Below are 27,588 nucleotides of genomic sequence, written 5' to 3'. Positions count from 1 at the left end.
GATAACGCACGCCCACTGGAGGCGCGGAAGCATTTTCTGCTTTTTTCATCACTGTCTTTGTACTGTGTTGTGTGCCTCCCAGTGGATGGTCTCTGTTTCTCCACGCTGGGGAAAGAGAAAAACAGAAACGCTTCTCCGTTATCAGCTCTGCCGTCCCTTGTCGCACCTTGGGGAGTTCTTTGGGCTGGTTTGGGGTCATGCCTGGGGCCTCCTGGGGGAGGTCCTCGGGGTGCTGGCCCCTGTGGCCAGCGGGGGTCTTTAATAGGGGAGGGGTGGGGGAAGGGATGTCCTGCTGGATGGGACCCTCTCCACCTCCGTGCGAGAGGGAAAGAGGCTTGAGTTGCCTGGGCTTCAGTGAGGGTGGGAGGCGGGAGAGTCTGAATGGAGAAATGAATAAAACCCTCTCCCTGACTTTGCTCAGTGTGAGGCGTTAGACCTGTGAGTGGAAGTCTTAAGAGATGTTTCCATGTTTATCTGTAATAATCCAGACATTTGCAAGCGAAGTTCTGTCTGCAGTTTGGCTAGGTATAGACGTTTTCATGTCTGACCTGATATAGATGACATAGGCAAAGCTGAGCAATGAAGTCGGGACATATGCTGGTTTTCTTCTTTCCTCCCTGCATCATTGTCTTTGCGTTATGAGTGCCACTGGATGCCAGGCGCTGTGGCCTGCAGACATGGATGAGGTGCCACCTGGGCCCTCGGGGTACCCCTGGGCCATCAGTAATGGAAGACCAACGGATCGTTCGCTGTCCCATGATAGGTGTTGACCCAGTGCTCGGGCATTGTGGAGGAGGGCCGTGTGTCCATGGGAACACTGAGTGGCATCTAGCGTGCATGAGTGCTCAGCTGTCTCTTGCAGGGCACCAAGTACCCATCCAGTCCAGCAGTCCCTGAGCCAGCAGGGCTCCTGAGTTCATGGGCATGGGATTCGGCTAGCAAGATACAGTCCATCCCTCTGGGGATTCAAGTCAGGGTCAGGGAGCCTCACAGATCCCAGGATGTCTGCTGTGTGCTGTGTCAGGACCCCAATCCCATCTAGGACCTAGCTCAGTTTGTCTCTAACCCAAAGACTCCCAGAGTTTAGGAGATGGATGTTGAGTTTCTTAGGGAGCCGGGACCCTAGTGGACCAGCCCTGCCCTGAGCCCACTAACGTCCTGTTCACGCTGACCCAGCCCTGGAAGAGAGACCGGCGGTGATGACCTCGCCGCTGTACCTGGAGATCATCATCTACTGCACGGGGGCCTTCCTCATCTCCTGCATGGTGGGCTCTGTCATCATCTACAAGATGAAGAGCGGCACAAAGAAGAGTGACTTCCACAGCCAGATGGCCGTGCACAAGCTAGCCAAGAGCATCCCTCTGCGCAGACAGGTAACAGAAAGTAGACGGGGGGTTCGCATGCTCTGCCTCACCCTGTGCGTCCTCCCTGCACCCCAGAGGGGTCTGCGGGACCTGCCACAGGGTCCCTACTTCAGACTTTGGTGTCCGGCTTCCGGGTGGCAGCAGGAGAGTGTCCTAAGTGCTTGGGGTCAGGCTCCAAGTTCTTCTGGCCGATGAATCCTGTGAGCCCATCTTACCTCAACCACAGTACCCTGCTCAGCCAGCCTGGGGACTGGGAGATGGTCCTCACTGGACTGAATGCCCAGCTCATATTATGAATCTGAGCTTCCCCTGAGGGCCCATTAGGGATGCAAAGGTGCAGAGGAGAGGAGCTGAGCTGGGTCCCAAGATGCCATCTCGCTCCTGTGCGCCCACCTCCCATCCCAGGAGATGGAACAGAGGGTGAAGGTGTGTGAAATGAGAAAAGGAGGCAGGCTTCGCTCTGAGCCATGCTAATTCTGGAAGGGGCTTCGGGAGTCAGGAACCCCCCATCCACAGCAGGGTTTTCACATAAGAATGAGGACAGGAAGAGAGTTGCTCTTGCAGTGACAAGTTACAGAATGTCAGGCTGTCACACTCATGTGAAAGGTGAGTAATCCAAAACCCAGAAAGGAGTTGGTGGCAAACATAAGTCAGTGTTAGAACCTCGTTCTTCCGACCTCCTGTGGCCTTTCTGCCTGTGTTGGGGAGGGAGCACCGGATGCCAGGTCCACACCTCTAACTTTAGCAACAAGGCCTGAGCGGGGAGGGAAGGGACCTGCCGCTGCTCCCCTGTCCCTTCTGGAAGGGTGACCCCACGCCTCCCTGCAGGTGTCAGCCGACTCCAGCGCGTCCATGAACTCCGGGGTCTTGCTGGTTCGGCCCTCGCGTCTCTCCTCCAGCGGCACCCCTATGCTGGCCGGGGTATCTGAATATGAGCTTCCTGAAGACCCTCGCTGGGAGCTGCCTCGGGACAGGTAACCGCCCCCAGCCCCCCCAGCTCGTTATTCTAACGGGGGCAGTGGTGTGGGCTCAGACCTTCAGGGGAGCATCCAGAAGTGACTGCCACTGTCTGCTCTTAGTCAAAGGAACTGGAGGCGGAGGGGGAGTGGGGGTTCCTGTCAGGTTTGAACATTACCACCCTAGCTTATCCCACCCTTTGTTTCCCTGAAGACTGGTTTTAGGCAAGCCACTGGGAGAGGGCTGCTTTGGGCAGGTGGTGTTGGCGGAGGCCATCGGGCTGGACAAGGACAAACCCAACCGTGTGACCAAAGTGGCCGTGAAGATGCTAAAGTGTATGTGGTGCCTGTGTCCCTGCAGAAACGACCCCCTTCCCTTTCCAAGCAAACTCTGGGCCTCAGGCTATTACCTGCACCTGCTCCACAGCCTGCTTAGGTTGTCCTGGAGTTGGGGGGCATTGCACACCCCGCCATCTCACCATGACCTCACTTTGTTCCTTGGCGTCTGTCATCAGTTGGTGACCCCAGATCTTTTTTTTTTTTTGGCAACACTGGCAGCTCTCGTAAGAGGGAAGGGGAGATAAATTTGGATGTGAAAAGGAGAGAGGAGGGACTTCTGGCAGTCAAGCGGTTAAGTCTCTGCACTTGCTCTGCAGAGGAGATCCCACATGCCCTGTGGTGCCGCCAAAAGAAAAAAAAAAAAGCCAAGGACCGGGGGCGCATAAAGAGAGAAGCAAGTCCCAGAGGAAAGGGACCCCTGGGTGTTTACCTCATCCCCCTCCCTTAGTTTTTGTCCTGTAGGCCTTCCTTCCGACACAAGTGCTTCTCCATCCCTTTCTCTGCTTTGTCCACGCAGCGGATGCAACAGAGAAAGACCTGTCGGACCTGATCTCTGAGATGGAGATGATGAAGATGATTGGGAAACACAAGAACATCATCAACCTGCTGGGGGCCTGCACACAGGACGGTGGGCACCTCGCCTGTGGGATTCCACCCATTGCGGGGAAGGGCTTAGGCAGGCACTCAGGCTGCTGCCATCTGTCTGTCAGGGAGAAGATGCCTAGCTGGGACGTCAGGGATTGGGCATCTCTTAGCCACAATGAGGGAAGCGGGTTGGGGGAGAGGCCGGTTTAGCTATAGTCAGAATGTGTTTCTTGGGGTCTGGCCCGATGCCCATGGGGGTTCATCTGCGAGTCCAGGCACCTGGATCCACGCAAACCATGTGGCCAGAACAGGTGACTTGCTGCGGTCGAGGTCAGGGCTCTGGCCCCAGCTTTGCTTGGGAATGTCCTGGACTAGGCTGAGAAGAATGACTGCCCTTGCTTTCTTTGGGGAGTGAGATGAATTTCTGGGTTTGGGGAACACGCTCGCGATGTGCCTTGGGGTTCCTCCGGGCGAGACTCAGCACGTGCAGCTGCCCAGCAGCCCTGACAGCCTCTCCACGCTGTGTCCCCAGGTCCCCTGTACGTCATCGTGGAGTACGCCTCCAAGGGCAACCTCCGAGAGTACCTGCAGGCCCGGAGGCCGCCAGGGCTGGAGTACTGCTACAACCCCAGCCATCACCCCGAGGAGCAGCTCTCCTCCAAAGACCTGGTGTCCTGTGCCTACCAGGTGGCCCGAGGCATGGAGTATCTTGCCTCCAAGAAGGTGTGGCTCCTGACGGCTCCCCTGGGTAGCATGGGACCCCGGGGGGTGGCGGGAACATCAGAGCCAGGAGACCTACGTGGCCTTGAGGCCTTGGGATTGGGCTGGACCAGTGTGAAGTTAGAATGATGATGCCTCAGCTGTAACCGGTTACAGGGAGGAGATGCAGTCCTGTGAGAGTTAGGTGCAGCTTGGGATGCTGGGTAAATGCTGCTTTGTTTGAGCCCAGCCCTGTATGGATGTGTCTGGCCAGGGAGACAGGGCGTCCCCATGAGAGCTCATGCACACTGGACAGAGAGGGGTTCAGCTCACTGCTTGCAGGTTGAAAGCCAAGCACCGGGAGGGAAACATACCTTGAGGGTTTGCTGAAGTGATTGGGTGGCCCAGAGCTGGGGGTGTTTGGATGTCTGGCTTTGACCTACAGGAAAGGGACCCTGTAGCAGGAAACTGGCCAGTTCAGGGGGCCGAGGGGTGGGGCAGGCAAGGGCCGGTGAGGGCAGTGGGCCCACTGGTGGCTGCTGACCCTCCCCTGTGCCCCACCTCCACCCCCCCAATCCCTCTGGTCCTCCGGGCCCAACAGTGCATCCACCGGGACCTGGCCGCCAGGAACGTCCTGGTGACGGAGGACAACGTGATGAAGATCGCGGACTTCGGTCTTGCTCGAGACATCCACCACATCGACTACTATAAAAAGACAACCAATGTAAGTGTGGTCGCCGCCCTTCCTCTGCCCCAGGACTCTGAGCCGCTGGGCTGCCCCCACCCCGACTGGCTGGGTGGGCAGGTGAGCTGGGTCCAGCCCTACCTTCGCCCCTGCCTGCCCCGGGCCACCCCAGTGTCCCCGTGCTGCTTGCAGGGCCGACTGCCCGTCAAGTGGATGGCACCGGAGGCCTTGTTTGACCGGATCTACACCCACCAGAGCGACGTGTGAGTCAAATAAGCAGTTGCTGGGGAGAGTTTCCAGGGTGGTACAGCCCCGCATCCTGTTTCAGAAAATGAACTAAATGTTGCCCCTTCACTTTGTTTCCAGAGGTTGACGGGCCATGGTCCCCTGGGGTCGAGGACTTGGGGGGAGAGGTGGTGAGGTCAGTGGGGGGCCCTAGCTCTGCGCCCACAACGCTCATCCACAGGTGGTCTTTTGGGGTGCTCCTCTGGGAAATCTTCACTCTGGGCGGCTCCCCATACCCTGGGGTCCCCGTGGAGGAGCTTTTCAAGCTGCTGAAGGAGGGTCATCGTATGGACAAGCCCAGTAACTGCACCAACGAGCTGTAAGCCTGAGAAAAGATGCCTGGGGTCCTGGGCTGGGCCCTGGGGGTGGGCTGGGCTCGGGGCGTAGAGGGAGGAGTAGGAGGCGCGCAGCCAGCCGCCCGCGGCCCATCCACCCTGAGCCTGTCCTCTCCCCCCACCCCGACCTCGCCATCCTGCCCCAGCTACATGATGATGAGAGACTGCTGGCACGCAGTCCCCTCTCAGAGACCCACCTTCAAGCAGCTGGTGGAAGACCTGGACCGCATCGTGGCCTTGACCTCCAACCAGGTGAGGCGGCCCTTCCCAGATCCTGTGTGCCGACCGGCCCGAATTCTCGCGGGATTCTAGTTCTCGCGGAATGAATCCTACCGCCGCGGGAAGCAGAGTGCGGGTCTTGCATCTTTTTGTCTCCGCCCTCAGGAGTACCTGGACCTGTCAATGCCCCTGGACCAATATTCCCCCAGCTTCCCCGACACCCGAAGCTCCACCTGCTCCTCCGGGGAGGATTCCGTCTTCTCTCACGAGCCCTTGCCCGAGGAACCCTGCCTGCCCCGACACCAGGCCCAGCTGGCCAACGGCGGACTCAAACGGCGCTGACTGGCCCCATACCCCGCACCCCTCCCCGGACTCCATCCTCAACTGTGGCCCCGCCCCTCCTCCCGCTGGACTCGCTGCCTCCCCTGCGCTCTGCTGGCCGGCCTCCCTGAGGCCCGCACGCCCGAGCTCCCCTCCTCTCCTCCTCACAGCCTGACAGAGGAGCAGGGAGGCCGGTCCTTGCTGACGGCTACTACGTGGCCTGCCAAACGTTGGACCAAGACCCCCCCACTGCCGCCTGGAGGGTCGGGCAGTGGGGGCCGAGCCGCCCTCGAGCGAGAGCCGACTTAGCTCTCCTGCATTGGTTTTGCCTGCTCTGCACAGCCCATGTGCCCGTGTTTTGGTGGCAGGTCCTCGGGCTACAGCGGGAGTTGCGTGTAGAGGTGGTCAGCGCTCGGGCCTCCGCAGAAGGCGACCTCTGTTCCAGACGGATAGTGCCAGTGGCTTATTGATTCCGATACTAATTTGCTTTTATGACCAAATACCTGGTACCCGAGGGTGGGGACGCAGAGGCCGGGAGCCGGCGGCGTGGCCCTGGGGCCCAGCCCCAAAGCAGGGGCTCTGTACATAGCTACGAAGAAAACACAAAGTGTATAAATCTGAGTATATATTTACATGTCTTTTTAAAAGGGTCGTTACCAGAGATTTACCCATTGGGTAAGATGCTCCTGGTGGTTGGGAGGCATCAGTTGCTATATATTAAAAAAAAAAAAAAAAAAGAAAATGTTTTTAAAAAGGTCATATATTTTTTGCTACTTTTGCTGTTTTATTTTTTTAAATTATGTTCTAAACCTATTTTCAGTTTAGGTCCCTCAATAAAAATTGCTGCTGCTTCAATTTTATACGGGCTGTGTGACACGGGAGAGGAGGCCGACTGTGAAGGAGCGAGGCTGCCGGGCTCTGGGGCTGGCTGTCCCAAGGTCTCTTCCCCATGGGTCCTTCTCCGAGGCCTCAGGACAGCCCTCCTTCCTCTGCCGGGCCTTGGGAAAGAAGGCAGGTAGGGGTCACTGGGCCCAGGGCCAGGCCCCACCGCCCCCTCCACCATACGTTTCCCTGGGGGGAATGTGGAGCCTCTGGGGTCTGAGAGTCAGACAGGGAGCTGAGGGCCCAGCTCCGAAGAGCCAGGAGTGGGGCTGAAGTGATGAAGAGGCAGGTCATGGATGGTTTGACCCTGGGCGGCAGGTACTCAGACCTAGGAGAGTGGCTGCTCCTCTGTGTGGGTATGGTTCTGCCTGTGCTTCTGTGTCAGGGAGGACCTGTTACCTAAGACCAGCTTTACACCCAGGGCCCTGGCTTCAGGTTTCTTGTCTCCCAGGCTATTCTGCCTACCTACCCCCACCCCCGCCAATACCATTCTGAATTCGAGTGATCAGACCGCGTGTGCTAGGGCTAGCACTTGGCCTCCTCCAGTTCTTCCCACAGGAACTCTACCCCAGCCCTAAGGAAAAGGAAGACATTCTGTGAAGGTGCATTTTGGCTGCTGGGGAATTTTCTTCCTCTGCCACCTGCTGGTTATCTCTCCCCCCACCAAGTAGGTGCCGGCTCCTTGGAACCTTAGGGCTCAGGCTGTTGGTTCACAGCCTCTGCCCCCAAAGCTTGCCCTTTGCCGGATCCCTTCTAAGTATAAAAGCAAGTCCAGTTTCGTTTGGGAAGAATGGGGTTGCTCCTGAAGTTTCCTTTCTGAGCTGTTTCTTGGCCCCTTCTAGTGTTGGCTCATTATAAAGTTCTGTTTTCTGCTGAGTAGCTCTGTGAATATGCAACTATCAACATACTCTGATATGTGTTCACGTTTAAGGAGGGCATATACTAGTGAAGAACAGAATCAGGAAATGAACTTTAGCTTTTAAAACCATTTGTGGGACAGCTTGTAGTGGCACCTTTCCTTGTAAAATACTGATGATAGTTTGGGCCCAGGGTCGTGTGAATGGATGGTCACTCTTTCACAAAGGGCTTTGCGTGCCTTCAGTAGAGGCAGTGGGACACAGCTCACTGTTGCTGTAACAGTGATGTCCTTGCTATTACTACTCTAATCACCCATGAATTTCCCGAGAGACTGAGCTGTCAAATCAAAGATAGTGAAATTGACCTGAGAGAAAATGAAATGGCCATTTTACTTAGCTGACCAGATTGGGTCTCTTGAGGAAAGAGATCCAGTTTATCTAATGAAGATGTCATCCTGTCAAGGCACTGAGTCTGTCTGGTTTCCTGAGGGTTAAAAGATGAGGGCCGGAGCATCGGTCGATACCACCTTCCCACCCTTTCTAATTGCCACAGGCCAGGGGTCACCAGTCCCCCGGCACCGCTAATGTACTATATTGATCTCAGGTAAGTAAGATTGAATCATGGCTGAAGGAAATTTATCTCCATGACAGTGAAGTCGCTGTGTTTCTCACAGCCGCCACTGGGGGGAGCCAGCGGGCCAGAACCCTGGGCAAAAGGAAGGTGTCGATCAGCGTTAAAGTTCCGTTAGTCTGACCCTACCTACTGGTGTGCACTGGTGGTGACAAGGAGATCTTTAGGTTTTAACACTATAGAGCATTTATTCGATATCACCGTTGCGACCTGTAATGACTGAAACACAGAATTAGTCACAGCACAGGTGCAGGTCCATACGTGCCAAGCCACCAACACCTTTCTGTTGAAGCAGAATTCTCAGGGTGTGAGATGGGCCAAGTCTGACATCACCACCGGGGTTGGGCTTTAGAAAATGCCTAAAATTATACTCGGTGAGATTATTAGCAGCTGGTGCAGCCACAGAAGATGCATTTGTGGGGAAGAGTAGAGAGCAGGGCAAGGAGACAGGCTTCCACTCAGCTGTTGGGAGGCAGGTGGGCAGGGACCCAAGCACTGGGGCAAGTTCTCTCTAGGTTGGCACTTAACAGTATTTAGGGCCATTTACGCTACACTGCCTCCCAGATGTCTGTCCTGGCGCGTGGAAATGACATTTGTGGCCTGCACCAACTAGAGGTTTAAGTGTCTCTTGTTCCTCCCAGAGGTCAGGGGGTCAGTTAAGTGGGGTGTTTCAAGCTGACCATATCTGTCTGTCCCCAACTGTTGTTCGGTGGCCTATTGATAGCTTGAAGATCAGCTGTGTGGGAGTATTTACATCACTGCTTTGCAATACTACAAGTCAGGGCTCCCTCCCAACCACACCCCAGAGTTGGCTATTAATTTTTTTTTTGAAACCATGCCACACAGCATGTGGGATCTTAGATTCCAACCGGGGATTGAACCCAAGCTCCCTGGAGTGGAAGCACAGAGTTCTAACCACCAGACTGGGTGTTAATCATTTACCAGAACACTACTAGCTCAGTCTCAGCAGTGGGCTGCACCTATAACCATCATGGGACCCACCAGTGAAGTGAGCTCTCTGAGCTACTATCAGAAGAAAGGGAAGAGAGGTGTATTGAGGGTCTCAGATGCCTATTTATGAAGTAAACATGGGTGAAGTCCAGCTGAGGTCTGAGGTGGCCAAGGGCCCCTTTCCCACTCTGTTCATGGGGAAAGCCAGAAAGAGTTGTAGAGCGGCCCCACAGCCCCCACGAGGCACCCAGCTGCAACAGGGTTGCACAAACGAACGAGCTAATCCCTTTCTCACATGCAACCCCTTGAAATATGAACTCATTAAAATAAACACACATCATTTTAAAAATGGGAAAATTTACTGTGAATCACCTTCCAAGGCCAATGGCATGGATTTCCTCAGCAGGACAGGACATGGTGAGGCTTGTCCTCTAGCAGAGGGGAGGTTTAGGGAAGGTTTTAAAGTGCATTTCCTTGCTGTCAAATGCTGATAACATTCCTCTTTTAGATGACCTCAGACAGGTTGATTTTTCCTCGGTTCCATGGATGCCCATCTAACTGCCTTCAATTCCACAGCAAGTACAGAAATCTAATTTCTACAGCTAAAACACCTCTTCCTTTCTAAGTACTCCCCAAGGGAAGAAGGCTGGTGGTCAGCTGCATGGTGATCGATTTATTATTAAGGTTTTTCAGTATGGAAACACTGAAGATATCCAACATAAATATCTGAACATAATACCTGTTCCTAGGTAGTATTGGGATTGTATCAGACTCTTAACAACCCCTGTGACTAACAGATAGTCTTGTTTGTGAAAGACAAACAGACCAGAAAAACACACACCCAGCACAAACAAATGGTTCGGTCTTAAGCCCTTAATTATGTTTCCTAGCAAGATGAAGGCTAATGGAAGCCATATGTGCTGGAGGAATGGCGGCCTCCCAGATCCCTGCAGCCTCTGTGGGCCCGAGGGGGGCCGCCAAGTCTCTGATTGCCAGTCTATTGAACTCCATCTTCTTCCCTAAGAAGCTTTTTCTTTAGATCCAGGAAGACCTAACCAGGGACTTACATCCATCCCGTTACCTTTACTTTGTTTCCAGGGCACTATTCCTACTGGGTGTGTGTGTGTGTGTGTGTGTGTGTGTGTGTGTGTGTGTGTGTTCAGTCTGAAAAAGTTGTACATTCCTACTGGGGTGCGTGTGTGTGTGTGTGTGTGTGCTCAGTCTGAAAAAGTTGTACATTCCTACTGGGGTGTGTGTGTGTCTGTGTGTGTCTGTGTGTGTGTCTGTGTGGGTGTGTGTGCTCAGTCTGAAAAAGTTGTACAGGCAGTGAGAGTGTGGGAGTGCCTGTGCAATGCTCGTGATGACTGGCTTTGAAATTTCCCTAGTTCCTACCCGGCTTACTAAGCTAGAGACAAGAGGTATCTTAAGGCATCAGGCTGATTCCATTGAGCAAAAAAGTTTCCTCTCTTAAAAGGACATGAAGTTGCTAAAAGACAATATGGCAGATGGGCCTTACACAAAGTCCAGTGGGATGATCTAATGCTGCGGAGAACATGGACTTGGCAATTAAATAGTTTTCCAAACGATCCGAACTTGGTCTTGCCACTGACGTCATCTGAACGGTTACAAGGCCTCAAAAGACTGCCCTGAGGACTAAATGACCGATCTTCTATCTCAGGGACATCCTTTACGGATGCCACTGCTGAGGGCCCCAAGCCAGAGAGAGTAAGTTCCATCCTCCATGAGTCCTTATGCTCCATTCGAACTAGCCTTGCTGTTCTGGGTTGTCTTCTCTGATTTTGCCTGGAGTATTGGGGTACAAAAACATAAGGACTTTAGGGACTGGTCATAGTGAGAAAGAAGACATGCAGACAAGGCCTTGGGTTAAACAATCTGGGTGCTCAGTGGCTCCCTCTTTGGTCCTCGAGAGCCAGCAGAACCTCTCCACAGCTCAACTCTCCTGTGACCCCCTACTGTTCACTGCCTCCTGCTTTCTGGTCTCACCCCCAAAGGGGAAAAGTGGATAGATGAGAAGTGCATGTAAATGAGAAATTACTTATCTATCCATGCACTTCTCCTAAGATTCTTAAATTGCTTTCCTGCTAGTATTTCCTGACATCTGAAGCCTGTGTGAAATACACAACATATGGGAACTATTTCCATCTGGCGCAACAGAAAATAAGAATCTGCCTATATTGTAATTAGCTTCTAGACTTAACATGTTTAGTTCTGAACCACGATTGCATTTGTTGATATATATATTTGCTTTTGGATCACTGAATTTTTTTTTAAATGTAGTGGTTATAAGATGACTGAAGTTCAGCCTACAGCTTCCTGTTTGGACTACACAGAGAGAGGGTGTGGTATTTTGCAACAATTATAATTCTAGATTCTCACTGCCCCTAAAAGTAACTTGAGGAAAAGAGTTTCCTTTTATAGAAATTTACATCTTTAGCAGAAGTGATGAATTCTTTAGGTAGTGAAACAGACTTTGATGGTGTTGTGGGTGATGATGTAACTGACGGCAGCTGTACCCATTCTTCACCCTTAAACATCAGAGCTGACAGCTGGGTTACTGACTCAAGGTGTGCTGGAGCTACAGCCACACTGCCATGACTACCAGATCCCTGAAACAACTACTGGATGTCTGCCACCGGACTCAACAGGCAAAATCTGGAACCTACATGCATACAGCCAGATGCTGAACTTAGATCAAGCAGTACCCCAAAATAAGTCCTTATTAAAGGACACCAATGAAATTAACTTCTTGTTATTTTCATGTAATCAAAAGTGTCTCACCTTAGTTCCCTTCAGTTGAGGTGCTAAACCGGCCATGTTCTCTTTAGATTCAGGGGGAGTGGGTGATCCCAGGGGAATATCTGTCTTTGGAGCCTAGGAAGAGAGAGATTTTATATAAATTAAGCTGTCTGCTCCTCCTGAAATTTAGAAGCACTTCTACTTTAGTACTTTTCAGCACAATTTGCTTTCCTGACTTCCTTTCTGGGTGAAATAGGCAGTGTATGTCCCTGAAATAGCAACTTAGTATTACCTTTTAACTTTTGAGCACTCTAGATACAAAAGTTGCACTTTAATCAGATTCTGATATTTAAAATCCTTTGTTATTAACAAGCTACTTATTTGCCATTTCTGATCCTGTTCCCACTCTCAAAAAAATAAAAATAAAAAAAACACAAAAGTTGCCATTTCTCACACAGGCATCGGTTTCTGCCAGCATTGATATAACTTAAGTCAAAACTGACATCTTTGGTGTCATTTTTGGTTGGTGGCTAGTAATAAATGATTTATTCAAATGAAAGGTGTTGCTTAATAGAAGCTCCTGCAATATCTGAAGATGGAGGGAGGGAGGGAGTGGTATTTTAGAAGAACTAGCTAACCTGTCTTCAACAATTACATTAATTACATTTGAAAAGTAAATCTCTGCTCTTTGGAAGTAATTTCTTCATGTACTTTGGAGGGGAAAGGGCTACATACATCCAAAACTATAGTATATTCAGTTTCATGTCTCAGTACTCTATTGAACCTAGCATGCTACTTGTTTTCATTTTGTACATATGAAGAACAGAAGTTTAAAAGCATGTATTAAAAACAACAACAACAACAATAAAATGCCTAAGAGCCTGTCCTTTTGTCCTTAATTCCCAGGTAGTTTTTCTTAATAGTATTTCCTTTTTACAATTTTTTTTTCTTTTTTTGGCTGTGAGGCATGTGCGATCTTCATTCCCTGACCAGGGATAGAACCCAGGCCCCTGCATTGAAGGCCGGAACCTTAACCACGGGACCACCAAGGAATTCCAATTCCCAGGTGTTTCTTAACCATTCTAGAAAGCAACATCTGGATCAAGAGTTGATAACCGCCTAAAATCATTCTGAAACACAAATTTAGCTCTGAGACATTTCGCTACTCTAAGACTTCCTTGCAACTGAGAGCAGTCTAAGAATGACAAGCAACTGGTCTGTCTCAAAGAAAAAGTAAGAACCCAGGAGCCTGTTAGAACATGGTCTACGCTCCAGACTTTATCTCCTAAGTCTCCCTAGAATGCTTCTGGACAAAGCCCAAATCCAGATCGTTTTCTGAAATTTCGGAAAAGGAAAGCAAGATGGTGTTTCCTGAAGTACATTTTTCGTGTTGGACTTCATGTTTTTCTCCACTTGCTTAAGGAGTCGATAGCATAACCGAGATTCCAAATGACTGGTCCTCATTCCAGAGTGCTTAGGTCCATCCACTTGGCCACAAGTGCAGCCTCTTCTCTCATGGGCCCTCCTTTCTCACACATGCAGCTTCCGAGTCAGACATGAAGCCACAAAGCAGGGAAGTGAGAGGCCCCTTCTGATGGACCCAGAGCAAGATGCTCTAGTGACTGGGCCAGTCCTAGGTTCTTAACACCAGGAGAACAAAAGCTACTGAGTTAAAGGCAATCACAAATAATTAAGGAAATGGGCTGAAAGGAGACAATTGCTTATTTTCTAGATTGGCCATTCACCACTTAAAAATTAATAGGAATCTGGGCAAATGAGACAGACAGGAAAGAGCAGGAACCATTCAGTATCAAAGGAGAAAGAATGGTGAGGAGGAGGAAAAAAAAAAAACCCTCTAAGAAGACTAGACACTTAGAAAGAATAAAGCCAGACTCCTGATAAGAAATCAAATAGGACTCCTAAACACAGTAAACAGCTCTAAAGCTAGAGGTGGTTTGAGTAATTTTCATCTTTTAAAGGAATTTTTAAAAGATCTTAAAGCCACTGGGGCCAAATTCCAAAAGATAAGCCAAAATAGAGGCCTACTCTGACTGTAAGAGGAAACGGGTTTGCGGAGCGGCCCCAGTCATGGGGTCTGGGTTCCCACAGAGCCAGGACTCACCTCCCCACTGAGTGGTATCTCAATCGGCTTCGGCTTCACGTCTATCAGGTAGAAGGTCCGGGACAGGAGCAACAGAGAAGGTGGGACATTCTCCTTCAGGTGGAGGTCCTGCCACTGGAGAATGGGAGAGGGATGAAACATGACAGTCACAGACCGCTCGAGTTCGCCATGACCCCCTGCTGCCCACATCTCTCTGGTCTCATGGGCCCCCAGGCACACGCTGAGTGCTGAGAGCAAGGACAAGGGCCTGTCTCCCGGCTGCTGCATTCCTGCTTGGGCCCTACAGCCCCTCACAGTCAGAGAGGGCGGTGCAGTTAACCTCTCACACCAACTGTGGATCAAAGGAGGTAAGTATCTTCAGTATAAAGTAGATAAACGTAAAAGATTACGTCAACCTCATTCATAACTAAAGAAATTAACACTAGAATGAGATGTAATTTTTCAAGCTCCAAATTGGCCAAATTTTGGATAGGGGTGTGTGTGTGTGTTAGTCACTCAGTCATGTGAGTCTTTCTGACCCCATGGACTTTTGCCTACCAGCTTTTCTGTCCATGGAGTTCTCCAGGCAAGAATACTGGAGTGGGTTGCCATTCTCTCCTCCAGGGGATCTTCCCCACCCAGGGATCGAACCTGGGTCTCCTGCATTGCAGGCAGATTCTTTACCTACTGAACCACCAGGGAAGACCATAGATAGATAGATATGTGCACATAAGACAAAATTCAAAAGGTAAATTATCCTTTTCTCTCGCTACCCTATTTCCCTCCCTGCAATCAACTGCTGGTACCAGTTCCTGATACAATCTTACAGCGATATCCTATGCGTATACAAATATACATTTAGGGACTTCCCAGCACCAGTGTTTCCACTGCAGGGGGCGTGGGTTCGATCCCTGGTTGGGGGAACTGGGATCCCACATCCCTGCGGCATGGCCAAAACAAAACGAAACCTCAGTGGTAGCCACAACACTTGAGCCAACAAAATATTAACAACAAAACCAAATGTACCTTTATATGTTTATCGTTACTCTAAGGGTGACATATACACACGTTTGCCCTTTGCTCTCTTTCACTGAAGCATCTTGGAAATCGATTTGTACCAGCAGATGTAGAGCTGCCTTCTTTTTATTTATGTTTTGGCCACACCATCCAGTGTGCTGGATACAGAATCCTAGTTCCCCGACCGGGGATCAAACACACTCCCCCTTCAATGGAAGCACAGTCTAAACCACTGGACCACCAGGGAGGTTCCAGAGCTGCTGCCTTTTAAATGTCTGTAAAGGGTTCCATTGATGGAAATGCCATAATTTATTTGATTATTGTACTCATGAACTTTAGGCTGTTTTCAGTCTTTTGCTATCATAAATGGTGCTGCAATGGATAGTCTTCTAGATATGTCATTTTGCACATGTGCAATAATAGAGCACAAATTCCTAGAACTGAAATTTCTAGGTCCAAGTAAATGCATTTTTAAATTTGGAAAGCTGTTGCCAAACCTCCATGCAGGACTTTACCAGCACTCCATGAGCGCCCCTCTGTCCTTACACCCGCCCCACCACAGCATGACACCTACCTCTGACCTTTCCCAAGGTAACAAGCGCATGTGGAATCTCATAGTTTTCACTTTTTTTTTAAGTTAAGACATTTTGTAAGTTTATCATTTTTAGCTTTTCCTTTCTATGAGATGTCAGCCATATCCTACCGCAGGATTTTGGGAACAGTAATCCACAGCAATCCGTGAAGATTGTATGGTTGGCTTAGTTTTCTTGCTCCCTTGAAGGGGGATTATAAAACAACACATCCTTCCAACAAAACAATTTGACAGGATGAAGTCATTGAATACCCTACATGCAGGAAATAAATGATGTTTAAGTAACCCCTAGAACATGCTCCCCTTCCAATCAGAGCAGGTCCAACATGGAAGAGGAAATCGCTACCTGATGTGGTTCAAAGCCACAACAGTGGTTCCTAGCCCTAAATAATTTGTGCACACTTTTTGTGTGTGTGTGTGCCAGACCTTAGTTGCAGTATGCCAGACCTATAGTTGCATAATGCAGGCTCTTAGTTGAGGCATGGCAGCTCTTATCTGCGGCATGCATGATCTTTAGTTGAGGCATGCAGGCTCTTTAGTTGCAGCATGTGGGTTCTAGTTTCCTGACCAGGGATTGAACCTGGGCCCCCTGCACTGGCAGTGTGGAGCCTTAACCATTGGACCACCAGGGAAGTCTTTCCACAGCACCATTTACAGTCATGGGAATGAAGATTGTAATAGGAGTTATTACTTTGTTTTAAAGCAGTTAAAACAGTTTAAACGCTCCGTTAAAAATCTACTGTTTGGGAGAGAGTACGTTATCAGAGGGGAATCTGCTACAAAGCTAACACTTGACCCTGGTTTGGGGCATGAATTGGGAAAGCAGCCCCAGAAGGTGTAGGCCTTCAGGGGAATTCACCCGGATGACAGGCCCTGTATCAGAGCTTCAGCTCAGAGCCCTCATGATACCCGGAGGAGGAGGCACATTGGAGGGTGGTCCCAAGACTTCTGTCCCTTGTGTACCTACACTTTCTCCCAGTTACTCAATTAAACGTTAAACTCCGTGCTGCCATGAAGGGATTCTGCAGATATAATTCCAAGTCTCAAGTTGGTTGACCTTAAAATACGAAGATGACCCAGGAAGGCCTTGTCTAATCACATGAGGCCTTAAATCCGGAGCTAGAGGTTGGGTGAGAAGTTCACTGCAGATGGAGAGGCCGGAGGGGCTGAGAGTGGCCTGGGGCTGGGAGCCAGTGAGGAAACAGGGCCCGCACTCCCACAGCTGTGAGGAGTTGAATTCAGCCAACAAACTGCATGAGCTTGGAAGTGGAATCTCCCCCATGGCCTCCAGAAAGGAAAACAGCCTGCACTTCTGACCTGCAGGACCTGAAGCTGATCAGTGGGTGTTACTTTGAGCAGCTAAGTTTGTGGTGGTGTGTTAGCAGCCACAGACAACTATTCAACAGAGTACTGTGTTGCAGTCAAAGCCAGCTTCTTCAGCGGCCCATGGCTCCACCAAAGAAGGCCAATTAGGTAAGATGGCAAGGCAGAAATTAAAAAAACAAGGCCTGAAAATGGGAAAGGGGGCTTCCAGATGGCTCTAGTGGTAAAGAACTCTGCCTGCCAATGCAGGAGACATAAGAGACACGGGTTCAATCCCTGCATCAGGAAGGTCCCCTGGAGGAGGGCATGGCAACCCATTCCAGTATGCTTGCCTGGAGAATCCCATGGACAGAGGAGCCTGGAGGGCAACAGTCCATAGTGTTGCAAAAAGTCAGACATGACTGATGCAACTGAGCAGACACACAAACGGACAGGAGAGAGTTCCAGGGAACAGGACCCAGGAAAGCGACCACTTGCCTCTGTGAGCTGCTGTCTCAGCTGCCCCTCAGTGAGGCCCAGTGACAGCATCCCTCGGGCCCTGCAGGCAGCTTGGAGCTCCGACACACTCAGAGCATTCACCCCTTCCTTGGCAATTACCTGTGGGAAGAGACAAAACAAACAAACAAACAGAAGGAATGGCATCAGGTCCTTTGATTCCAGTTTGGCCTAATCCTTCCATTCCCACAAGTCAGGGGAAAGGCAGAATCAGCTAGCTTTCCCACTCTGACCCCTGCTCGGACTGCCACAAAGGCCAGGCGCTCAATAAAGCCAGGTGACCGCAGGAGGTGCAGTGGTGGAGGTGAAGGGAATCCTGCCAACAGATGTGAATAATATCAGAAACTTCTAGAACTCCACCGCCTGACCCCGAGGTGTTTCTCCCTCTTGCACTGCCTTGCGCCTGGTTGTGACAGCTCCACTCCACTTCCCTTTAGTGGTGACTTTAAGACTCATTAGAAAAGCATTCCATTTGAAAAGCTTTCAATGTACCATTTGTTGCACATCCCAGCAGCGTTCCTCCCTCACCCCCCCAACCCCCTAAGAACAGCCCCAACTCCCTGGGCCTCAAAACTCTTTCAATAAATAACACAGTTTCTACTTGGTATGACCCCAAACTATGGGACTTCTGGGACCAGTATTGTTTATTCCACAGTTCTGAAAGCAACCACTGAAATCTAAATGGGGCCAATGGGATCCTGCCTTCTCAGTTCTGGGAATCCTGCTCCCTCAGGCAGAATGCTTTTAAAGCAGCTGATTCCGATTCAAGAAACATTCTTTCCACTTTGTTAGAATACTAACGAGTAGTTACAGTCCAAATGGTGCCCTTACCCCTGAAGATGTTGGGGTCCTGCCTTCCCTCCTTGGCGGTCCTTGGCCACCCCTTCTTACAGCTAGGCTCACCAAGATCCAAGGGAAGGAAGCATAGGGCAAGTGTGGGGGGGTTGCGGGGGAGGGGTGGGCGTTGAGCACTGTCCTTGGCAGTGCGATCTACTGTTCCCCGGGATCTACTAAGCTGCTGTTCCTTCCCCATGGGTCCTAAAACTGGTTTTGATTAGCCCCAAAGACATCCAAGCTACTCACTGCTTACAAGACCTTCTCAAGAGCCCAACAGGCAACTTCGAAAGTGAGTCATCAAGGTTCAGGTTATCAGTGGTTGCTCAGACCACTCACTCTCCCAGAACCAGCCTCCAGGCAAACCTAACAGAAGGCACTGCACTGTGTCACAGAGCCACCCTAAGACAGTTCCCAACGCCAGGCTAATTCCCTCCAGCTGAGTTCAGCTCTTACCTCATCATCTGCTTTTATAGACTTCAGCCTCATCAGTAGCTGGAAGCGAAGCAGATTGTTGGTTCCAAAGGACTGCAGTTCCAGCAGTTTGCAAAGGGCCACCAGCTGAGGTCGGTCGAGGTGCTCCAGGGTCAGCTGATCCTCAAAGAGTTTGGAAAATTGAACTATCTCCTTGGTGCTGGGCTTGTGGCCTGTCTGGACCTAGGCGGTGGGACACAGGGACTAATAAAAACCTGCTTCCTGCTTAAAGAATCTTCCCTGTAGACCATGTGAAAGATGCCAAAGCATTTATGGATTCTATCTTATGTCTGGAAGTGGGCCCTGAGTTACAAAGAGGAGTTAAAAAAAAAAATCTGTCAGAAGTCAGCCTAAATCAACTGAACAATCAGGAGAAGTTCAAAAGTTTGAGTTTCATTGTACTGTTTTTCTAAGTAGTTATTAACATCTTCAAAGCATTGATGGCTTTAAGATAGGTTTTCTGCAAACTCCCATAAATTTTTGAAATACTGTATAACTGAGATATTTGCAAATTCAGAGATGAGGAACAATCTGAAAGCTCCATGATGACACGAAGTTGTCTGGTTTTATATAAAAGACTGACACCTGTTTGACGTAGGAGGAGAACTGGGTTGAGGCGTCCCCCAGCTGGGCCCTGTTCCTCTTTGCCATTTCTGTAATCGTTTCTTGAAGGAATTTCGCTAGTTCCAACTTTGCAGCCATTTTCTTTCTCTGTTTTTCTTCCTTCATGATGGAAGAGGAAAAAGTTAGAATGAATCCTTTATGATTACAACTTGGTAGGTAAAGATGAGAGAAACATAACTGTGGTGGTGTTGCTGTCATCTCTACTTCACGAATGAATATTCTTGTTATACCTAATTCAAGGAGTTCTGTGAAAACCAGAGAAAATTAAAAAGTAGCCTCAATTTGCAACTTTTCTCCTTAATCTTACCTTTCTCTCTAATGCAATCATCATAAATATTGGATGGGTTCAAAATAGTTCCCTCAGTGGAAGCCTTTGTCACTCTTTAGAATAAAATACACACTATCTCTTAACCTGGTGCAAACTATCTAGGTCATTGGTCAAGCTGACCCCTGGTCTGAGTGACCCTAGATTTTCCTTGGCCACAAACCAAAGTAGGAAGTTAAGCTAATGAACCTTACAGGTTAAGAAGAAAACAAACACAATTAATTACAAGATAATGAAGTGCTATAACATATAAAAAAGCACTGCGTAGAAGAGAATTAAATGCATACTCTTAAGACATTATGTTGACCACTAATTCTAAATCCTTATTCACTACCAGAGATACAATGTGGTAGTATTTTCAAAATAACCATGATCAGGGTGGATACAGAGGAACAGGAATAAATGTGTTTTATATACATACATATGCATATACATATATATGTATTTCCCCCCATTAAGTTGCCCAAGAGATTCTAACGACAAGCAAATCATAGCAATCATTGGTTTTTTTTTTTTTAGAATTAGAAGAATCAGCCCCCTAGAATCACACAATGGCAATACCATGATTAAAACCCACGCAACCATTGATTTCATTCATCTATTTATTGAACATTCACCGTGTGCTAGGTGCTAGGGTAAAATGGGCAAAAACAGGTAAGAATTCCTGCCCTCAGGAAACTTCTAGTCTAATGGGAGAGACAAACATCGTCAATGATAAACCAGTAATTCCACTGCTGCTGCTGCCAAGTTGCTTCAGTTGTGCCTGACTCTGTGAGACCCCATAGATGGCAGCCCACCAGGCCCCTCCATCCATGGGATTCCCCCGGCAAGAATACTGGAGTGAGTTGCCATTTCCTTCTCCAGGTAGCTCCACAAATTAATGTAAAAGTGTATCAGGCAATGAAAGAGAAGCACATGGTGCTGGGACCTTGTGTAAGCAGAAAGCTAGGTACTCATCTTCACTCTCTTGCTCTCTCCCTCTGTTCATGGAACAAAGCAAAGGAGAAAGTATTTTCTAATCCTGTGGCCGTGATATGTGTGTGCATATGTTCAGGAAACAAGCAATGTTGAGGAAAGAAGAATACTTAGATAAATCACTACCTCATCCCCCACCTCTTTCTGCATTCACTAACATGTTCCTTGGGGACTTCCCCCGCAGGTTGGTGGGTAAGACACTGCACTTCCACTGCAGAGGGTAAAGGTTCAATCCCTGGTCAGGGAACTAAGATCTATCATGCCACATGGTGCAGTCAAAAAACAACAAAACAAAAAAAACCCACCACATACACATTCCTTGGAATCCCATGGTATTAATCCTAGACCCTGACTACTTTAAACGTAAGTAAACTAATTTCAAACCACTGCCAGGCAGTTAAATATTGCAATTTGATTCTACCCTTTAAATCTGTCTCAAACCTATCTTCAAAGTTTTACTCCTGATGAAACTTTTATAATTCAGGTTTTGTCCTCCCTCTCTCTCTCTCATGCTACTGTAATAACATTCCAGCTGATTCTCATTTGGCACCATCCTCTTTAATCCTTCCTGCCAACACACTGTTTTCCTAAAATATAGCTCTAATCATGATTGATTAGATGATTTAGATTGATCTAAAATATAGATCACTTTTTTTTTCTCATCCCCTGTTTTGCAGTCACCTTCCATCAATCACCATAGTCAAAGTCTAAATTCCTGAGGGTGGTGGATACTTTCCAACCTGACTCGAGCACAGTATGTGAGTCTGATCTTCTCCCATGGATCCCCTGGTGCTCCCTGCTCCAACTACAGAGGACCAGTCTATGGTCTCTGATTATGTCATACGCTTTTATACTGTTAAGGCATCTTAAACACTAGTCCTTCTATCCAGAATGCCTTTCAAACAGTGTGGTAAAATTCTACCATTCTGTCATCTCAGATCCATGGTCACTGAGGCAGGGAAACATGTCTCAGTCTGATTTAAAAGTTGCCTTCTTTGTTCTCTCAGGGGGAAGGGTCCATGCCTTCATCCGTCTGTCTGGCAGAGTGGCCGAGATAGAGAGAATGAAGGCGCTGTCTCGGTTGGGCAGCCCTTCACCTTCATAGTGGCCATCAAAGGAGGAGGAGGACACCCTCCGCTCAGGAGCTACTCATAAGCATGCAAGGGTCTGTTTGAGTAAATCATGCCTGCTGGTCATCTAGTCACAGTTAATTTTTGTGTGGCCAAAAAATAAATTTTAAAAAATAATTTTAAAAAATTTATAGGGGAAATAGGAGCAGGGGTCCGGAGGTAGATGGACATTCTCTTTACTTTCTGCTCAATTTTTCTGTAAACCTAAAAACTGCTCTTAAAAAGATAAAACTCTATTAATTCTTTTAAAATCTTTCAAAATCCTCATACCTTTTTGGATTCACTTTCAAAAGTTGATGGCAACATCTCCGGGAAAAGTTTCAGAAACACTGGCAATAAGAATTCCATGAAGGGGACGATGATGAACACCATGAATGGAACCAGGCGGAAGAAATCAGCACAGGTTCTCAGCAGCTAAAGAATTAAAGGCATATGCAAATATCCATTATTTCTGGCCATGCCAAAAACAAAAGTCTGCCTCAGTTCTGAAAGCATTAAAAACCCAAGGCAGCTATTTATAAAATGGAAAGGCCGGATTTTCCTCTGTACCTTAGCTCAGAAGTAATGATTATGGGATATCTTCAAGGAAATCTGTGACAATCAAAACATATTATTGGCATCTCTGAGCTTTCATCTAAGTCAGTACTTTAATAACATGGTATCTGTTAAAATTGATTTTTCAAATGCATATACTTAATACATTAACAGCAGTTTCTACTCCAGATGCACAGATCAAACTTGAAGCCTCTCAACTCCTTGGAGAAATTAGAAAACACAATTATAACCATTCCATGGGCAACTATACACACATTTTAAGAGCCCATCTATAGGTATACAGCAAGTCGGTTGCAGATAAGTCAGAAACTCTGGTTCTCACTGTGAATTACTATTCCTACTCTGGGGTTTTTTCAGAGGAATTTAAAAGTTGGTTCATCAACAGTTCGTTTCAATTTTACATTTTCTTTCTCAAATATGACTCTTGCCTACCCTTCTTCTCTCTCGCCTGGTCAGCACCTGTCCATGCAACAGCCTCCAAACCATCCTGGCAGCAACTTTGGTGTCAATCCAAAGCAAATAGAATCCATTGTAATAATATTTCAGTTCATCCATAATTATTTGTCTATAAGATCGCTTTCCTTCCTTAATCCTCATGCCCGCTTCTTTCACGGGCTGAGGGCTTGGCACCTGAGGCTTCTTTGCTGTTTGCTCCTGTTGATGCTTATTGGGGACCTCCTGCAACCAGCAAGTTGAAGTGTGCAGCTCTTGGAAGATTCTGGCTCGTAAATGAAGTACTTTATTGCCTAACTGACTTGGATGGGAGAACTTTTTGCTTCCATAGTTCTTCATATAGGTTTTGTTTAAATGGCAATCTGGTAAGTGAAGCAATGCAAATGATGGGGAGTAAGAAGAGCTGGTAGGCTGGACAAAATGGTTAGGGAATCTGGAATAAAGACCAACAGCCTCTGAGTCAAGCACGTACTATTACAGAGTGAAAGAGTAAAGAAATAAATATTTTATCTGGTAAAAATAAAACAATCATTTTTAATCCTGCATTTTTCAAAGCTGATCATGTTCATGAATGAATGAATACAACTTTTTAGTCCAACTGAGTAACCGTATGCTTTGTGGGTGAATGATACACTCTATGAGATATATTAATAAGTTAATTCCTGAGGATAACTGTTGAGTTACAAGCTAGAAACTCTGTGACTATTAATTTAAAAAGCAAACATTTTTCCATCCGGGGCTATGTCTGAAAGTTTTGTCTCTATTATCATTAAGCAGGTGGAACACTTGTGTTTTCCACTGCTCTACTGATGATAGAAATATTGTTTGAATGAAACATTTCATGGTCCCTGTGGGGATTAACCAATCACATAATACTGCTTTGTCTATGCAGTGCCCAGGGACTCCTTCAAATAAGGACTTACAGCTGAAATGTTATTCACCTAAGATTCCTAAGGAATGTTGGGAATAAGAATTAGAATTAGGCTCCCCAGTCAGGGATCTCTACATTCCAGTTTTGCAACAACTCACAATCTTCAGCTAAACTGACACATCAGATTATTTGAAAATAAAAATAAGACCCAGCTAGGTAAAAGAAAGTTTCTGGCAAAGAGATTTCTTTTCGCAAAGAGATGGCTTTTTCCATTCCTTCAGACTATTTTTGCCAAGATAAAGCACTTTTTGAATGGCCCAAAGGGAAAATGTACAATGTATTTGGCACACAGTAAGTCCTCAGTGAATATTCTTTGGAATAAGTAAGTGATAACAGACCTTACTGGGGCAGGTATAAGCCCTAGGATTGGCTTGCTTGCCAGCCATTTTACTCCTTTTTACATATAAGGGCTACATGTAGCATTCATCAGTTACAGTGGTGTCACTCTAAAGCCATTCACATTTTCTATCTTACCTGTTCCACACTTTTACAAAATTATTCAGCTTGAGTTCTAAAGCATACAGAAAATCTGGGTAAGTTTAAATACATTAAAATGCCTGCTTCCTAAAAGCCAACACAATTAAAACCAAGAAAGCTTTAATTGTGTACTGAGTCTATCCTTTTACATGTATCTTTTCCATCTAGAAAAATAAGGTTCATATAAATAGTGGAAGGAGGAGGGAATCCCAAGGCTTACCTTGTCCGGGCAATAGCTAAGACTGTTTTATAACTGTAGAAGGCCATATTTATATTTTTTTCAACGAGTCAACATAGGGACCTGGGCAGAAGGAGTAAGTAAACAATTCAATACCTTAAAAACATATCGGTTATTCAGACACCAGGATTTAAGTGTTATCAACTACTTCAAGGGTAGAAAATTTGCATATTCTATTCAAAGTGTAAAATCTCCCTCAAGTTCATTTCCAATTTCATTCTTGAATTTCCACCAATCAGGAGTAATATTTTCTTAGCCCTGGATTTGAGAATGGTACTTTTAGATCCCCACACATAGAAATGATCTCTAATACAATGATGTTCATATGATGATATGGTCTTCGAGGATATTTTGATTTATGGTAAATAGTACTTAGTAATTTACTTGAATGGTTGCCAAGTGTCTAAGAAACTGATCAAGACACACTTATTTGTAGCCTAAAATTACAAGTAGACAGTAAATTTTCTGCATTTGTTTTCAATTATCTTTACTCCTTACTTGGCCAAGCTGCTGCCAAACCTTTAAAGACTGAAAATACTCATCAGTGAAAATATGCAAGATACCTACCAATAATTCAAAAGTGGAGGAAGCCTGGTTTCCTACGCTAACGATTCTCTAAAGAGCCCAAGTGAAAGTCGTGTCTCTTTGTCGTGTCTCTATACAGTCAATGGAATTCTCCAGGCCAGAATACTGGAGTGGGTAGCCTTTACCTTCTCCAGGGGATATTCCCAACCCAGAGAACGAACCCAGGTCTCCCGCCTTGCAGGCGGATTCCTTACCAGCTGAGCCACAGGGGAAACCCAAACTGAGCTTTAAACCTTTAAATAAGCTTTCCCAAAATTTTTGACCATCCTACCGGCGCTTTTCAGCCAAAGACAGCAAGGGAATTAGTTTCTCACACTGTCAACAGTTTTCCAACTGCTGGGAAAGGAGTTCCAGTCCCTCCTGGTCGGAAACCATAGAGCTGACGTCTTGAACAAGAATTCAAATGATACTCCAGAACATCTGAACCCAGACCAAGGGCATGTCGTCTCCAGTTGGAGGGGGACAGTTAATCTGCTCTGAGCAACCACTTCCCAGGAGGGAGGGGCCGAGGCCGAGGCGGGGCGGGGCCGAGGCGGGGAGGGTCAGGATCCGGGCCGAGGCGGGGCGGGGCCGAGGCGGGGAGGGGGCGGGGCCGTCGGCGAGCCCCGCCTGCCCTTCCGCACCATGCCTCTAGCTCACCCGGACCTCAGGCTCTCTGGGTTACCTTTGCCTCTGATTCTCGGCGACACTGGGGCAAAAGGCGCCCTCGGCTTCCCCAGCAGATGGCTTTTGTGCGCCTTGTGCGTTGATGGGCTGTGTTTGATGTGGTAGGGTCGGGGGGGGGGTCTTTGTTTTTTTGGAAAGGGGATGGTGCAGGCAGTGGACCACGAGCTTTGGCGGTCCGAATTTATGGAAGGAAGGCGAGGAGCATCGGGGTGCAGGGTGCGGAAAAGAAATGAGGAAATGAAGCACAGAAGGAGCGGTGGGTGGAGGCTGATCTCAAAAGTTGGGGCGCGGGTAGGGGACCGAGGTCAGGGGCTGAGGAGAGAGCGGGGTGGGGCCTGGAAGATGTGGGGAAATCTGGGCGCCGATGGGAGGAGCAGGATACGGAGGGGAGCGGGCTCCGGCGGAAAACAGGCGGGCGCGATCCACCGAGTAACAGCCTGAGGACTTGGCCCGCCCGCCCCTACCTCCTCCGGCCGGCTCCCGGAACGGCTGCCTCAGTCCTCCAGTGCCTTCCCAATGCCCCTCCTCCCCCGGCTCCCCCAGCTAGAAGGGCCAGAAGCCAAGTCTCTATGGCTCCACCTCTTTCCTCCTCCATCACGTCACTGTGAGTGACGACACTACCCGCCAATCAGCTCGCAGATTCTGGGGCGCCAGAGCGTCCTTCGCGGTGGCAGCTCAGGAGGCAGCGAAGTCCGGTTCCCACCGGAGAAACGACTAGTCTACGGGGTTTAGTTTAAGGAGTTGTCTGCTGGGAGACTCAACCCGGCCTGTCCGTCTTCTGTAGGCTGTGGATTCTCATCCGTCCGCCACCCACCCCCCAAAACCCTTTCTTGAAGACTAAATGGAAGAAGCTCTTACTCTACCAGTAGCATAATATGCCTGATAGTCGCCATGGTAACCATCTGGGAGTCACCAATTACATCACTTTGATGTATCCCCCTCCACCTTCCAACTCCGCCACTGAGGGCGGGGAAAATAGCAGGGAGAGGGAATGGCAGAAAGGGCGGGAATGGTGAGGAAAACATTCCTCTCCTATCTCTAGGGTCAAAAACTGGAATATTGTGAAATCTGCATATGGAAATATGAATTCCACTAAAGAAAACTGCTTTATTAATGTTCTCTTAACAGACATTGTTTATGTTCAATAGTGTAGAAATCTCAGTATTTAAAATGTATATTATAGTAGTCATGCGGTGACATTAGCACTGCAGGTTTGGGGGCACTTCAGTTCCCAGGTTAGGGAACTGAGTCATTTTGGGAACGTGAAACATGTAAAAATGTTTTCGCTCCCCAGTTATCTCTACCCATCTATTTTATCTGACTCTAGAAAGAAAACACAATTTTGGTGGGTCTCCTTTGACTAACACCAGACAGGAAGGAATCACTTTCACACGAAGGCTTCTCTTAACATGTAACTGACTACAAACTTTACTCATCTGGGCTGCGCATTTGTAAGAATAAAAGCTGACAGGTATAAAATTTCATTCTTTAAAAAAAATGAAGGCAGCTTTTAATCCACAAAGCATTGTTTTTTAACTAATAACCAAATAGATCAACTATGTTAAATGGGCAAAACTTTTCGGTGTGGCCACTAGAGGGCCCATTGTGCATGTCTGATGGCCAACTTTCCACATAAAGGCTTCCCTTAATGTTCTATGTATTCTAGAATTAAAATCTATAAAGCTTTGGTTTCTGTACCTTTCCTTCCCTGAAAATTCCCAATGGTAAATTTTGAACTCTAAAAGGCTAGGTAGGTATACTTTTCACATTAATTTCATAAATTAATCACTGCATTATCATGCACATGTACTTTTCTGCAAAAGATCATAAAAGATGTAAAAATATTCCTCTCAGTTCCCTGGGAGACATTTTATACCGGGAAATTATTCTTATTCATGCATTGTATTCATTTACAACCAGGCACAGT

The 27,588-nt window shown here is 47.9% G+C and overlaps 2 protein-coding genes across 16 annotated transcripts in view; one reads left to right on the top strand and one right to left on the bottom strand.

Moving 5' to 3' along the window:
* Positions 1–12,750, top strand: part of FGFR1 (fibroblast growth factor receptor 1) — a 56,091-nt gene extending 43,341 nt beyond the window's left edge. For 5 of the 8 annotated variants that reach the window (XM_060407153.1, XM_060407152.1, XM_060407151.1 and 2 more), the window contains 10 exons: positions 1,177–1,380; positions 2,194–2,338; positions 2,535–2,656; positions 3,177–3,287; positions 3,777–3,967; positions 4,545–4,667; positions 4,821–4,891; positions 5,095–5,232; positions 5,395–5,500; positions 5,633–12,750. In XM_060407153.1, the coding sequence (XP_060263136.1) occupies positions 1,177–1,380; positions 2,194–2,338; positions 2,535–2,656; positions 3,177–3,287; positions 3,777–3,967; positions 4,545–4,667; positions 4,821–4,891; positions 5,095–5,232; positions 5,395–5,500; positions 5,633–5,809 (1,388 nt within the window). In that variant the 3' untranslated portion in view covers positions 5,810–12,750. Of the gene's footprint in view, positions 1–1,176; positions 1,381–2,192; positions 2,339–2,534; positions 2,657–3,176; positions 3,288–3,776; positions 3,968–4,544; positions 4,668–4,820; positions 4,892–5,094; positions 5,233–5,394; positions 5,501–5,632 lie in introns of all 8 variants that reach the window. The other 3 variants (XM_042241381.2, XM_042241378.2, XM_042241377.2) reach the window with 1 other exon arrangement.
* On the bottom strand, positions 9,450–26,179 carry LETM2 (leucine zipper and EF-hand containing transmembrane protein 2). 8 transcript variants are annotated; one of them, XM_027962637.3, is made up of 10 exons: positions 26,126–26,179; positions 24,393–24,473; positions 22,744–23,197; positions 22,027–22,170; positions 19,288–19,425; positions 18,685–18,885; positions 17,377–17,496; positions 13,989–14,102; positions 11,909–12,001; positions 9,450–10,912 (listed from the first exon to the last, which is right to left on the bottom strand). In XM_027962637.3, exons 2-10 carry the CDS (start codon positions 24,437–24,439, stop codon positions 10,859–10,861), a joined length of 1,365 nt encoding a protein of 454 aa, XP_027818438.1. In that variant the 5' UTR covers positions 24,440–24,473; positions 26,126–26,179; the 3' UTR covers positions 9,450–10,858. The 8 variants fall into 8 exon arrangements, with proteins under 8 accessions (XP_027818438.1, XP_042097319.1, XP_060263141.1 ...); XM_042241385.2 differs by lacking the exon at positions 26,126–26,179 and having other exon boundaries at positions 9,450–11,655; positions 24,393–25,468; XM_060407158.1 differs by lacking the exon at positions 26,126–26,179 and adding an exon at positions 25,310–25,468 and having other exon boundaries at positions 9,450–12,001.
* Between the last annotated feature and the right edge of the window lie 1,409 nt (positions 26,180–27,588).

This window comes from Ovis aries, chromosome 26 (genome assembly GCF_016772045.2).
Source record: "Ovis aries strain OAR_USU_Benz2616 breed Rambouillet chromosome 26, ARS-UI_Ramb_v3.0, whole genome shotgun sequence".
NCBI lineage: Eukaryota > Metazoa > Chordata > Mammalia > Artiodactyla > Bovidae > Ovis > Ovis aries.
The sequence above is the reverse complement of the archived record's forward strand: the minus strand, read 5'-3'. Positions and strand labels throughout refer to the sequence as shown.

Excerpts from the sequence above, each read along its gene's own strand:
- LETM2 (XM_060407157.1), bottom strand. The coding sequence starts at position 24,439 with ATGGCCTTCTACAGTTATAAAACAGTCTTAGCTATTGCCCGGACAAG. Across the intron at positions 23,198-24,392 it reads TTAGCTATTGCCCGGACAAG|ATTCCCTAACCATTTTGTCC; the intron begins GTAAGCCTTGGG and ends TCTTTATTCCAG. Across the intron at positions 22,171-22,743 it reads CCAGGCGAGAGAGAAGAAGG|CTGCTGAGAACCTGTGCTGA; the intron begins GTAGGCAAGAGT and ends TTAATTCTTTAG.